We start from the raw sequence: 13512 nt of genomic DNA, 5'->3' as shown, positions 1-13512 counted from the left end.
ACACACATGAGCGCAACATTCGTACATTGATCGTACAATAAAACAAATATGAACGTATGGTACAGGTAGATCGTCGAATATATATATGTATGTATGAGAGCAACATTAAAACCAAATATATTATGAAATACTGTTTATTTTACACATAGCTTACAAACCAATCATTCAATTATTACATTTAAAAATGCACGAGTTTGCCTCCGGCTGAAACTCAACAATACAACACATCAATTTCATTAAACAATGAATAAGAATAAAGATTAATTTACAACAATAGTGTTAACAGAACAGTATTTTGGACGCACAACGATAGATAGAACAAATACAATCAATATGGCATTTGACACCATTAATTCGAAGATTCTTCAAACTCTAATAAAAGCCATGAATCGTAATGCGACGAACCAGATTATTTTTCAATAAACTGTAAAATTGAATTTAAGTAACATTAAAATACATACCTATACCCTATTTATTAAACCAAGATACTAAAGTGACAGTATGAAATGTCAAATGTAAAAATAATGTGACCAGCATACGAGTAATACGAATATTGCAAATAATCGGTAAAATATAATATTTTATGTAAACAAAAATAAAATTAAAGTATCAAATATTCTACTTTCCATAACCATTGAGGTTTTAGGCGGAACTTGCTTAGAATCAAATGAAATTTAAACATCTACAAAAAGTCGAAATATCTCCTAAACGGTGGCATTTTCATTAGACCCATTTTACCTTTTTTAGAATGTGTTAAGTGCCCTACGTGTTAGTACGTCAGAGATCATTTTAAACGTATGACATAGGTACTTACCGAAACTTTTATCTCATAAATAGTACATCAATATTTATGAGATGTAACAAACACCACGAAACTTCATTTTAGTATCTTGGTAATAAATAAATGATTTGATATGTTTAGTATGAATTGTGGCCAGAACCGATATGGCGGCGTTTCATGACATGCCTAGGAATTTCATGATCTGCCTAAACTGGCCAAATCATGAAATGGCGGCGTTTCATGATATGCCTAGGAATTTCATGATCTGCCTAAACGTCACTAGGCAAATCGTTCAACAGTGAGTTTTGAACGATATGGCGGATGTCCCTTAGCCAATTCATGAAATGGCACCATGTCACGATATGCCTAGGAAGGATTTTACGATCGACCGCCAACATGGATAAAGGGGTAAATTTTCAAAATTTACGTCATTTCAAACGCGCATTTATTAATGTATAAGCTTATAATTTATTTAACGGGTCTAATTGGTTGACAAATTTCGCACGATAATTGTTATTTAAAAACATGAGCTGGGGACGAGTCTAGGTCTTCTCTGAATTAAAAAAAAAACTTAAGTTGAATAGGAGTCCGAAAAATTTCCATTTACCGCCATTTTTAGGGTTCCGGAGCCAAAATGGCAAAAACGGAACCCTTATAGTTTCGCCATGTCTGTCTGTCTGTATGTCTGTCCGTCCGCGGCTTTGCTCCGGGACTATCAATTCTAGAAAGCTGTAATTTTGCACGGATATATAAGTAAACTTTGCCGACAAAATGGTACATAGTAATAGTTTTTTTTCCCATAGACGTAAAGTAGGGATGATTTTTTTTTCTCATCCAACCCTATAGTGTGGGGTATCGTTGGATAGGTCTTTTAAAACTATTAGGGGGTTGCTAAAACGATTTTTCGATTCAGTGATTTGTTTGAGCAAATTTTCATAAAAATCGAGCGTCCCCCCCCCCTTTAAAATCTAAACCGGTTAGTGGAAAAATTTGAAAAAAATCAGGATGGTAGTAAATATATCAAACTTTCAAGGAAAACTATAACGGCTAAGTTTACTTGAGAATTATTAGTAGTTAATGAGTAAATAGCAGCCTAAGGTATAAAATATACCTCAACTTGGAAGATTCTGTACAAAATACGAAATCCTTAGAAAAATATTACTTATTTTTTCGTAATGGCTACGGAACCCTATTTTGGGCGTGCCGACACGCTCTTAGCCGGTTTTTGATGTTGTTTGTCTTGTTGCAAAGATTAGTTTGTTTAATTAAAAACATTATATATGTGTGAAGATAAAGCAGTGTATGTAACCGTAGATAATTACGCATTAAAAAACGTACCGACAAGCACATAAACTACTATTAATCCTTATATAAATCTACAAACGAGGTATCAAAATGTAAAACGGGTATTCACCCGCCGAAATGACGTAAAGATTAAGCTTCAAAAAGTCACCCAAATAGTCAACAGAGTTGGTTAATATTAATTAAACGTCACAGTTCAGTATTACAATACAAAATCTACGGCAGAATCAGGTTCTGATAGCTAATAAAAAGCATGCCTAACTGGTGGTGTCAAATAGCCTATTCTACTCGATAACTATTGAGAAAGGTACAGTCGGCATTTACAGATTATTCATATTTCTAGTTTGGTATAAAATGGTATGAAAATAAAATACAGATGGAGTAGGTACAGTCAGCAATCGAAATGGATAAGCGGTTTTGATGCTTAACCTTTTTCCAGGCCCCGCGAATTTACATAACATGCTACCACAAAATGAATCATAGTTTTATGTTATTGTTAATTTAAAAAGCCAATAATATTTAGCGACTCCAATTGATTTTGTACCATATTGTAAATTTGGTAAGGTTGAATATGTACATTTATGTGGTCGCTATGTGCAATAGCCTGGAAAAGGGTTAAAATGATCTGCACACAACTCTACTGCCTACGTCAGGGGTTGAGCTCTTTTATGCTGCGACTCTTTGTCGTAAATTTTTGTAACGTAAACGAAAATACGCGTGCAGTCCTAGATACGTAATGTAGGCGACCCAAGTGTACCGTGCTAAGAACACAGTTTGGAAAACCCTGGCCAACTTAATGAGAGCGGTGTAGATCATTTCGAACTAAGCTATTTTGCCTTCATCATCAGCATCACAATCAACCGCTTTTAACGCTGACTGTACGACGGTAAAAAGTAGAAATAAATGACTAACACTTTCTTCGTAACTGTCACATTTTTGACGATAAATACTTGAACATGGCAACATCATTATGTTTTCTTTTTAGTTCCTCTTTCATCCGATTTCTACTCCTTATTCACAGTCTAAATGATTATTAACATTAAATGCTTAAATAAGAATTTGTAACCTTATACAACGCATAAGTACTATTTCACTATGACACATGGGATTTGTGAGTTTTTATTTTGGTATTGGTTTGGTATGACACAAAGCTTAGGTGCGAGAATTATCAAGTTTTGTTACATAGCAGGGCATTATAGTGCAGAATAGAGTTGTAACCCGGGATTCAACTGATTATCGTTATTTTTCGCAATATTGTGGACATGACACGCAATATTGAAAGGTTAATTAATTCTTGAAATTATACTTGAATTCCTGAACATAACAACAATTTACACATCCTTTCATAATAATTACCTAAGTAAAGTGTTAATAAAAGTAGCAGTTATCACTTCAACCATTTCCAACTCAGCAGAAAACTCAACTTCAATGAGATTGTTCATAAGAATATATTGAAGTATTAATGAACAACTTGTTTCTGAGCACCCTCCTGTAGGGCTACTCCGAAACTCGAAGTTCGTGTCGTGCGGTCCCTCTCGCTCTCGTATTAAATAGTATAAGTGTCAGAGGGACCGCACGACACGAACTTCGAGTTTCGGTGTAGCCCTGCTGCTCCTCCTTTTTCGTTTCTTCTCTCTCATTAATTCAGCATCCCTGTTTCCTCAGAGACCTCCCTCTCTTCTCACTTGCAGCCTTCTTCTTAGCCTGCTCGGCCTGTGTTTTTTTTTGTACTTGGCGCGAGCCAAATCTCTGTTTCCCTCGGGTCTTCTTACTATTCTCGCAGTGCCACAAGCCACAAGGTAGAAATCGACAAAATTTGGTTTACATAAAAATGGAACAAATTCCAGACGATACGCTAGTCCGGCCCAAACCTAAGACAACGCACCGCCCTCTTTCATGTACAATTAAGGAACTGGAAATAACTAAAAAATAACAGCTAACTTAGAAATAGAAACCACCAACTGCCCACAAAAAATAACAATCTAAAGAAAAGTTGTTGGCGTTGGAATAGGAAAAGACTGATCACAAAGAACTAGAAAAAAAATTGTTTATTACATTACGAGAAATCTTTGCGTTATTAAACTTATTATTTACAAGGAATTAAAATTAAATCTCAGGTAAGAAAATAATTAGTTTTGAAGTCATGTCCTTATTATTGCGAACAATGCCACTCATCCGTCCGATCCCTGGTTACAAGTGATCAATGGCGGTGTGCCGCAAGGAGCATGATATTTCTCGCACCCTCAATACTACGGAATGACTGAGTGAGACGCATTGTTTTAACGGTGCATTTGCAATCCTGCACTGTAACGCCACTCACGGTATGTTTGGACAGATTTGACAGCTCATTCCCACAAAGCGCTTATAAAGGGAGCAAGCAAGGTATCCCCTTTGCCAAAACACATGATCACCGTGGTCTTGAAACAATGAAATTACCTTTTCACATTAAAATAATATAAAGATAGTAGTTTAGGGTTCCTTTAAATCATTACTAGTTTGTATGTCATTCATTTTATTTGGGAACTGTTGTGCTCTGCTTGCTAACTGTAGCTCTGAGAATGAACTCGTGAGTTTGAAACGGGTGTGGTGTTTATGAAAGTTTTCGACTTATGTGGAAGAGTAGTAAGGTGGCTTCTGCATGAAAACACACGTGTCGTAGACGTAGCTATAGCACGAGTGGTGGCAAAGTAGGAAGGGGTAGAGAGTTGTAGTTGATTCAAACGTAATGTTTGATATAAGCAACGACACTACTCGAGGAATAACAGAAAAAGTAGAGGTCACGGACAATCTAAAGTCACAAGTGCTTTCTGGTCATTTCAGTCGGGCATTTATTTTAGTGCAGCTTTAATTGAGCTTCATCTACAGTACCTGAGATTTACGCTACTTGGGCGGCGACCGACCATTCGTGATTGTAGGGCTGTCTTTCCACGACCTCCCCTTCGCTTTTGTCGTGACTTTTTTCCTCACCACCCTCTTCTCCGTATACTCTTCATCAGACAACAACTTTTTCTTCCGCTTTATCTTCTTGTCTTCAATAACGAAAGAGTCATCGAACATATCAGCGCTCGAGTTCGAAATTTCCGACTTCTTGAGAGGTTTCTTTTCGCCTATGATCTCGCAAATCGGACTATCAAATGACACTTGTCGGGGGCTGCGTCTGGATTTGCTTGTCGAGGTTTGTGTCGCTGTGTTCACGTGGTTTTTCTTGACAGGCGGCGTTGCTTTTGGTGTTAACTTGGTCTTCTTCTTAACCACAAGAGAGGGCTCGAGAGATTTCCTCTTGGGTTTTCTAACTTTAGTAGCTTTGGGTGGTTCTGGTTCTTCATTTTCATCATCTTCCAGTTCTTCTTGTACTTTAGGTTTCCTTCCCTTTTTGGCCGGTTTCGGTGCATCTCCGTTTTCTTTTGGCGACTTTTTTGGGACTTCCTCTTCACTCTCATCAACGACAACTCGAGTCGCTGTTTTGGTTTTCTTCTGGCTTGTGAAGACGAGCTTGCTGCTTTTAGTGACGCCTTCGCTCTTGAGAAAGCTCTCAAATATCTGTCTGCATTTTGCGTAGTCTGGCACTTCTTTGGGCTTCAACGTGTTTATATAGTCAAAGAATTTTATTAGGGCCTCTGAAAAAACAGAAAGGCATAATTATTTTTCTACTTTCAATATATTTCGGAATAGGTTTGGCGGTTTGTGGTAAGAATTCTGGTGGGGAGGACTCGAAATTTGCTCATTTACATCGCGTGGTTTTTAGAGATTGGCCAAAGTTTAATAATTAACAAAGATTTTAAAAATATATATTTTTAAAGGATCAGAGCAAATTGGTAGCAGTAGTCGAACAGAGAGACATACGAGCGATCTTATTTGGGTTTTGTTTTGTCTATTCAGGTCATCATCATCATATCAGCCGTATACCGTTACCTTAATGTTGATGTTCTGTTGTTGACAACAAACGAAAAATGGGCATAGACAAAGGTTTCCACTCTATGGCAAACATTGAGTAGGCAGCAGAGTGGGGCCCAGCGTTGGTAGCGCGCTGCTGGCGCAAACTACCAACTGCCTACCCTGAAGTCGTCCCAATGCACGCTAATGCAATTCCACTTACCAGGTGCTCCGGGGCAGTGTTTGGTGACGCTGGTCTTGACGCTCTTCATGAAAGCTTCCTTCATGTCCTGGACGGCCTTGGGCTGTTTCAGGACCTTCTCCCAGGGCAGGTCCCCCGCCAGCCACTGCAGCATGTTGTAGCCGAGGATCTCCAGGTCGCCGCGCATTGTGGCCACTGGGGTCAGAACACCATGAGTAAGGCTCCGGTCTCCACCAGAGATGTGCGAGGAATGTGTTTTTCATGAACCAATAGAAACGCTTCGCTCACCTCGCCTCGCTCCGCTCAGCTGTTTCCACCAGAAATCTGCTGTTCGAGGATAGGTAAAGCGTTTCTATTGGTTCATGAAAAACGCACATTTCTGGTGGAAACGTACCCTCAAACTAGTGGGGTGTGTCAGTTAATGTCATCATCGTCATCTACGCATATCCGGCCCACTACTGGGTACAGGCCTCCTCTGAGAGAGAGGGCTTGAGCCTGCTCTGCAAGTCCATTGCGTATTGGAAACTTCACGAACACTATTGCATTTCCTCGCAGCTGTGCAGGTTTCCTCAAATCAAACCGCACGGGTACCAAGACTTCATTACGACGGCGGTTATTGTACGACCTATTATTGTCCACCCAGACCTGATAATTCATGCTCTGATGTAATTTGCCATAAGAGCATGAATTATCAGGTCGATTAGAATTTGAAGAACAGTTAATTAGTTCATTACTGGGAATTTTTGAGCCGTTCACGAATTTGAATGGGTCCCAACTTCTAAGTAACTTAACAGAGTTCTAGTACTTGCTTTACTTTTTGTTAAAAGTTTTTTTGAAGCAGTCTGTTATTAGATTTTTTTTATGAGAAAATTAACAATAATAACTTGCCTCCTAGATGTGCGTCTCTGCTAGTGTACTCGATGGTCCCGTTGTGAGCACACTTGGGGTCAGGTTTGAACTCCTTATCATTGACCCTCGCGGCCAGCCCAAAGTCCACCAGGTAAGCTTGATTCTCGGAGCCCTTTTTGAGCCCCATGAGGATGTTAGCGCCCTTTAGGTCAGCATGCACATAGCCTTTGCTGTGGATGTACTCCAACACATCTAGCTGTAAAAAAAAAGGTTTAGGGTACAGCCAACAACTTTGATTCCGAGGGCACAGAAATTCGTTGTGACAATTTTATTCTAATAGCTGTGACCCTTGCCTGGCTTAGCAAGGCGTATTTTGCCAATGGGGACGTAGTTACATGCCATTTACGAGAAGACTGTTCGGAGGAGACTGATTCCGAATGTATTATACAATACTAGCTGTTGCCCGCGACTCCGTCCGCGTAGAAGTATGAAAAATATTTTTCATCACACTTGCTCGTAAACAGTGTCGTAACATGCAGGCTACCTTGGCTGCAACCCCCCAAATAAAACCCTCGACCTTAATGTGCTTGTCATGAAACCCGTGGTCGGTAAATGAGTCATTGCGCGTACACATTTTCTTGCCATGAAGCCCAAGGTCGGTAAATGAGTCAGTGCCCGTACTGACATGCCATGCGCATGGCTGACTGCACGCTGCTCAGGCGCGCGCTGCACACGCACGCTATGCACATGCTGCGGCTGCCAAGAGCGCAATCAAGGTATCGGCAATTTTTGATGAATATTAGTTTTTCTTTTACAAATATAAATTTTACTCGCAAATGTGATGAAAAACATTGTATGTCGCACTACTAGAATTACGAACATCGACTCATTAAAGCCCTCAGTCTTCGACTTCGGGCTTCTAATGGACTCTCGAAATTCGGTCAAGCCGTTATAAATGAATTTGGTCACAAACATTGTGACACGAGAATTTTATATATTAGAAGATACAGCCTCCAGTTTCCTAGGACAGTAGATAATAAACAAATTCTCCATAGATGACGTCTTGGGCAACTGTTAATCTTACACATTTATCAGTCAGGATCAGGACCGGATTTAGGGGACGGCATCCAGGCTACAGTAACAGTTCACAAAAATATCCATACTCTGACCAACTTTTCTGATTATTTTTCAAATAGTATTTTTTACCTTGGAGGCCTCCGCTCCTTTAATACCCCAATGCCTCCAGACCTCTAAATCCGGCCCTGACTGCAGTAGGTTAAGTAGCATTTTAGAAATATTTACATTATACATCATCAATAAGAGCTTAAGAGAATAGTACAACTGTTCTAACCATTTGCAAGCCGATCTGGAAGACTGTGGCGGGTGGGAACGACCGGCCATTCTCTTTAAACATATTCCACAGATCTTTCCCATACCGCTCCAGCACCAGGTAACGATATTTCTCTCCACGGTACTCGTGCGAACCATTGCCGAAGTACGTGGGCATACCGAGGCTTTGAATCTTCTTGCTTTTCATGTATGACTTTACTGAAAGAGAGATTGCGAATTGAATTGAAAGTGATAGTAAGCTGAGAACTGGACGCCAGGGGGCGGCAGGGCGGGCCGCGCCGCTGTAAGCATTTTCTACCCAATCTGTACTAGCTCTGCGTGAGAACTACAGTCCAATAGTATCTTAATTTTAAATTCATAGTGCATCGCCGTTACGAAGACTATATCTTAATCCTAGCGCAAGTTTTAATCTTTTTACTTATGCACAAAACTTCTCAAATTTATGGTGTGTGGTTGAAAAAGTTTGGGACGATGGCAATATGGCAAAAAGTCAGTGAAAAGGAAGTTCAACGCGGCGTCGCATTCTATATCTGGATAGTTTTATGAAAAAAATCAACTTTTTAATTTGCAAGTTATGCTTATTATGTTTTGTGGTTATGAAAAAATGCTAAAGTAACGAACCATTGGTTCTTTTTGTACATTCAAATGATACAACGATGTTTGTTTAAATCTTGAACGTACACCATGGTTAGTCTCAGTTGTGAGAAGTACTTACGTTCAATACGTAACACCATGCGTTGCCAACTACAAGGGAATTAACTTCGGTAACCATGGTGTACATTATCAAGTTCCCTGTACTTTTTTTGATTTCAAATAAGATTTTACGTCCCTTTATTTTTAATCTTTTTAAACAGTATGCTTTTCTTTCTTTGTTTCAGTTTTAACAAAAGTCACCGCATAAATTTTAGCTTTAATTCCCTAGAAAATGCATGTTTTGATTGTGCTCTAATCCGGACGAGGACATTAAACCGCACGCACCGCCACAATTCGATTCTGATATAGCTCTGATACATTTCTCTAAAACTCTTCTTTGGAACGTTTAAATTTGCTATTACTGCTTATTGGATGAGCATGAGGTTGATAAATATATATGTATTTCAAACCCGATTGAATTCTAAAGCATGCACGATGCTTCTTTCACCCATTACAGAAAAAGTTCTGTTCTGGCCATCCACAGTTAATTGATGCTTTGAACATTAAACTCTATGCAATCCATAGCCACGCCATCTACACTAGAGCGCGTTTCGAACTAATCAGAGTCATCTTCAGAGTAACTCATAGATATATGCCCTTTGTTTCGCTGTTATAAAAAAAAACACGAAATTGCTTTCGACAGTTCCACACTATATTTGATTTGGATAGGTACGAGAATTTAACTAAATTAAACAAACTTCAGTTGCTAGATTTGTCACATTCAAGGATTTAAACTTTTACTTGTCTAAAATTGTAATACTAACTGACTAGTGTATATCAATACAGATAGTATGTTTAGATGTTTAATGGGGAAATTTCAATGTTTAAGACACCAATTGACGGTTTTTTTGTTTACATTTAGTTAAAATACCTATACCAAATATACAAACCCAATATAAATGATGTTTTTTTAAAAATAATTTAGGTTTTTTTTAATAAAAGTTTACTGCCTGATTGGCAGCGGTAACCAGCGTGTACACACAATAATGTTACTTTGTTCTTATGGAATTGGCAACGTGCATGGTGATGTACATAGATTTTCTGAAAAACCAATAATGCTAGATTTTTTTTTTCATTTTTCTGTAGACCCTAAGACGGTATTAAATAAAGGTATGGTACTGTATCACTTGTTTTTGTATTTTTTTACTCTTGCCAATTTAAGGGTTAATTTATACACTAAAAATGGCCTAGTGGTTAAAGACCTGACTACGAAGCTTGAGGTCCCGGGTTCGATTCCCGTGTCGGGGCAGATATTTGTATGAAAAATACGAATGTTTGTTCTCGGGTCATGGGTGTTTGATATGTATTTAAGTATGTATCTATCATGGCCTACCAATCCCTACATGATATATTTAATACAAAAAAACAGCAAAGATGGCACTACTATTAACATTTGTAAATTATAAATGTGAATAAGCCGAATTAAGTAGAAATATTAAGATTAAAATAAAGACTAGCATATTTTATAAACACGACTTCACTCAACCTAATTCACTATTAATTTGAAAGATAAGAAACACCATAAAAATAATAAATTGAGAATACGAAGTATAGGCTACATGTGGCTACATTTCAGCTATGAGGCATTTCGTAGTGTTTTGCAATTGTGACGCTAGATGGCGAATAACCGGAATGCGCTTGCTGGGCTTCCGTATTGCTAACATTCGTCGAAACTATTGAGAGAAACATGCCATTCTCTTCTAATGAGGTAAATAAGACAACAGACATCATGCGTATCTCTAGTCGTCTAGGCTCAGTCTGGTGAGCTTGTTGGTGTTGTCAGTGTACCGTATCCTTAGTTTCTCACTAGATGGCAATACGTATCGTGTTATTGTGGTTCTCACTGGTGCCATCTATTGGAAATCGAAGAAAGAAAAATAGCCAGTTGAATAGCCAGTATTAGGTGATACCATTTGCTTGTACTAGGTGGTGTCTCTGTTATATATGACTCTGTGGTATCTATCTATATAATTATATTTATCCGTTGCTTAGTACTCTCTACTTTGCTAAGCTTACTTTGGGACTAGGTCAATGGTGTGAATTGTCCATGATCTTTATATTATTTATTATTATAGTCAGGGTTGCCGTCATCGAAACCGATGTGGAGGACTATATCTTAATTTTAGCGCAAGTTTTACTCTTTTTACTCTAAGGTGGTGGTACATTTGGAACCAAAATAAATCTCTTTCTTTAAATTCCTTTGATTCTAAGAGTATTTTGTCCAGCAGTGAAATTTATCCTACACAGTGTCTCCAAATTCTGCTTTGACTGAATGCTTCGATAAAGATTTTCATCAAAATTTGTTCACTTTGAATATTTACAGGTGTTCAGTCAAATTAACTTTACCATCTACTGAAATATTCAGAAATTATTTGAAAGATTCCTTGTATAGGCCAATGATGATGTTTGATTGAATAATCAGATCTGTTAAATTTAACGAAACAGTGTATAGTGTATCTTATGTGTGTCCACAAATGTTTCCTTTTAGTACTTCCATATAAATTTAGTCTAAAATACTCAAAAAATCTATTAATAATAGTTAGTACTTACTGTCATCCATTTTTGCATTTCTAACGTAGAAATGCTTTTCTACAAACAATGGTCCATTCTCATGTGGTTCCTAAAAAAAAGGAAACAAACTTTCACTAAGTGTTATAAAATAACAGAAGCCACATTTTTTTGTTGTTTATGTAACTCAATAGAGTCAGAACCGTTTAAGTTTATATAAAAAAAAAAAACATGGATAGGATGGCAATATTTGATTGTTAAACATGGTCGTTATAATCAGTTATACTTTGGTATACAAGATCATCTTGTTACTTTATCTTTGCTCCTTACTAAGTTCTTAAACTTCTGAGCAAAAATTTGGTCAAAAATATGTGAACATAACTCTATTGTTAATGGTAGGTATAGAAGCTTGTTCAGATATATTTTTGATCGAATTTTTCCTCAGAAGTATAACAACTCAAATGTACAGTCAAGGTCAAAGATATCTTTACATTTTAACTACTACCTTGTATAAAATTGTCATGGCATACAGTGACAAGGTACTAAAATGTAAAGATATTTTTGCCCTCGATTGTACTTGTACATTCAATAATGTTGCTACTGTCAACATTTTCCTGTACCTCATTGCCTTGGTTACGTCCCCTGGACAACTCTTTAAAACCAGGAGTTTCTATAATATGTTTTCTGTGGTTATAATTCATCGAGTATACATTTTTGTCATAGTTACAAGCTCATTATTTTATAGACTATCTCCTAAGCATATTAGTCGCATTTATCAAAGCAGTTTTTTTAAGAAACTCTGTCACTGTTGTCTCTTGGACAACAGGACAGAATAATAAACAAAAAGTTGATTGATCCATAAACAGTTTTTTTTTCTTTAATGGCTTTCACTCTTGCCGTGATAGCAAGACGTATTTTGCCAATGTAGGAGAATGTTTGGTTTATGAAATTTTGATCTTGGGGAAGGAACAGACAGGAGACTTAAACCAAATAACAAATTATGTTATGAACGGCACAAAGACCACCAAAGACAATTACACTTTTTTTACATAGATTTAGTATAGGTAGTGTGATACTTTTTATTAGTGAGTGAACTTGTGCTTTTTGATGCTACCAGAGCCCTAGCATACTTCGAAGGTTTTGCAACAGATTATGCAGAGAGATGCAGCCTGGCCCAACATGACATGATATATAATAGCATCCGCTTTATTGTCTAACTAACGCAATCACAATCACTTTCGCCAATTCTTTCTATCATATGGTATGGAGGTAGATAGAGATGGAGAATGACATCACAAGCACCTGAGCGTTTGACTATGGCCTCTGGTTATACTAAGTGGATGTTATACAAAGCATAGTTTTGGAAAACAAGCAACTTCCTATTTTCATTAGTTATTTAGTTCAATAAAGAGAAAAACTACAATTTACATGTGTATATATTTAATAAAAAAAAACATTATTGACACAAACAAACATATTAAAAACTTAAAACAGAAAAAAAACCTTAGGTATTATGTTTTTTTTTACCTACCTATGTAGGTAGAAAAATTAGTACATAACAACGCTTGAAAGGAGAAAATGAACTATCAGTAAATTTTACTGATTCCAAACATGTGTATCTCACCATCTTGGAAAAATGTTGCTTAGTCAATTTCTCCTTTCAAGCATCAATTCAATAGTGTTTTGTTATTTAATTTTATAACCTGTGGAATGGCAGCGCCATATTTAAAATTTACTGTCAAGCGGCGCGGCCATTTTGAAAAATCTTCCTTGACCGCAGTGACACCTACGAATTAATTTCGCGAATTCGCGAATTTTTATTAAAAATATCACCAAAAAAAAACTACTTTAATTTTATAGATAAGCCTTACAGTGATAGTTTAGCATAAAATGGCATATCTAATTAAATAACAATGAATGACCTTCAATTTCTGTGAACTTTATTATTCATTAT

General features: G+C 37.2%; 1 protein-coding gene across 1 annotated transcript; it reads right to left on the bottom strand.

Moving 5' to 3' along the window:
• Positions 1-118: 118 nt before the first annotated feature.
• LOC141441080 (serine/threonine-protein kinase VRK1-like) lies at positions 119-11670 on the bottom strand (the record flags this gene model as incomplete). The annotated part of the gene is given in 5 exon segments (XM_074105718.1): positions 119-5700; positions 6180-6353; positions 7047-7263; positions 8359-8555; positions 11601-11670. Coding segments are annotated over 5 exon segments (1395 nt in total), but the record flags the coding sequence as incomplete, so codon positions are not given.
• Positions 11671-13512: the final 1842 nt, after the last annotated feature.

This window comes from Choristoneura fumiferana, chromosome 23, assembly GCF_025370935.1.
Source record: "Choristoneura fumiferana chromosome 23, NRCan_CFum_1, whole genome shotgun sequence".
Taxonomy (NCBI): Eukaryota; Metazoa; Arthropoda; class Insecta; order Lepidoptera; family Tortricidae; genus Choristoneura; species Choristoneura fumiferana.
This window is presented reverse-complemented; position numbering and strand designations above follow the sequence as displayed.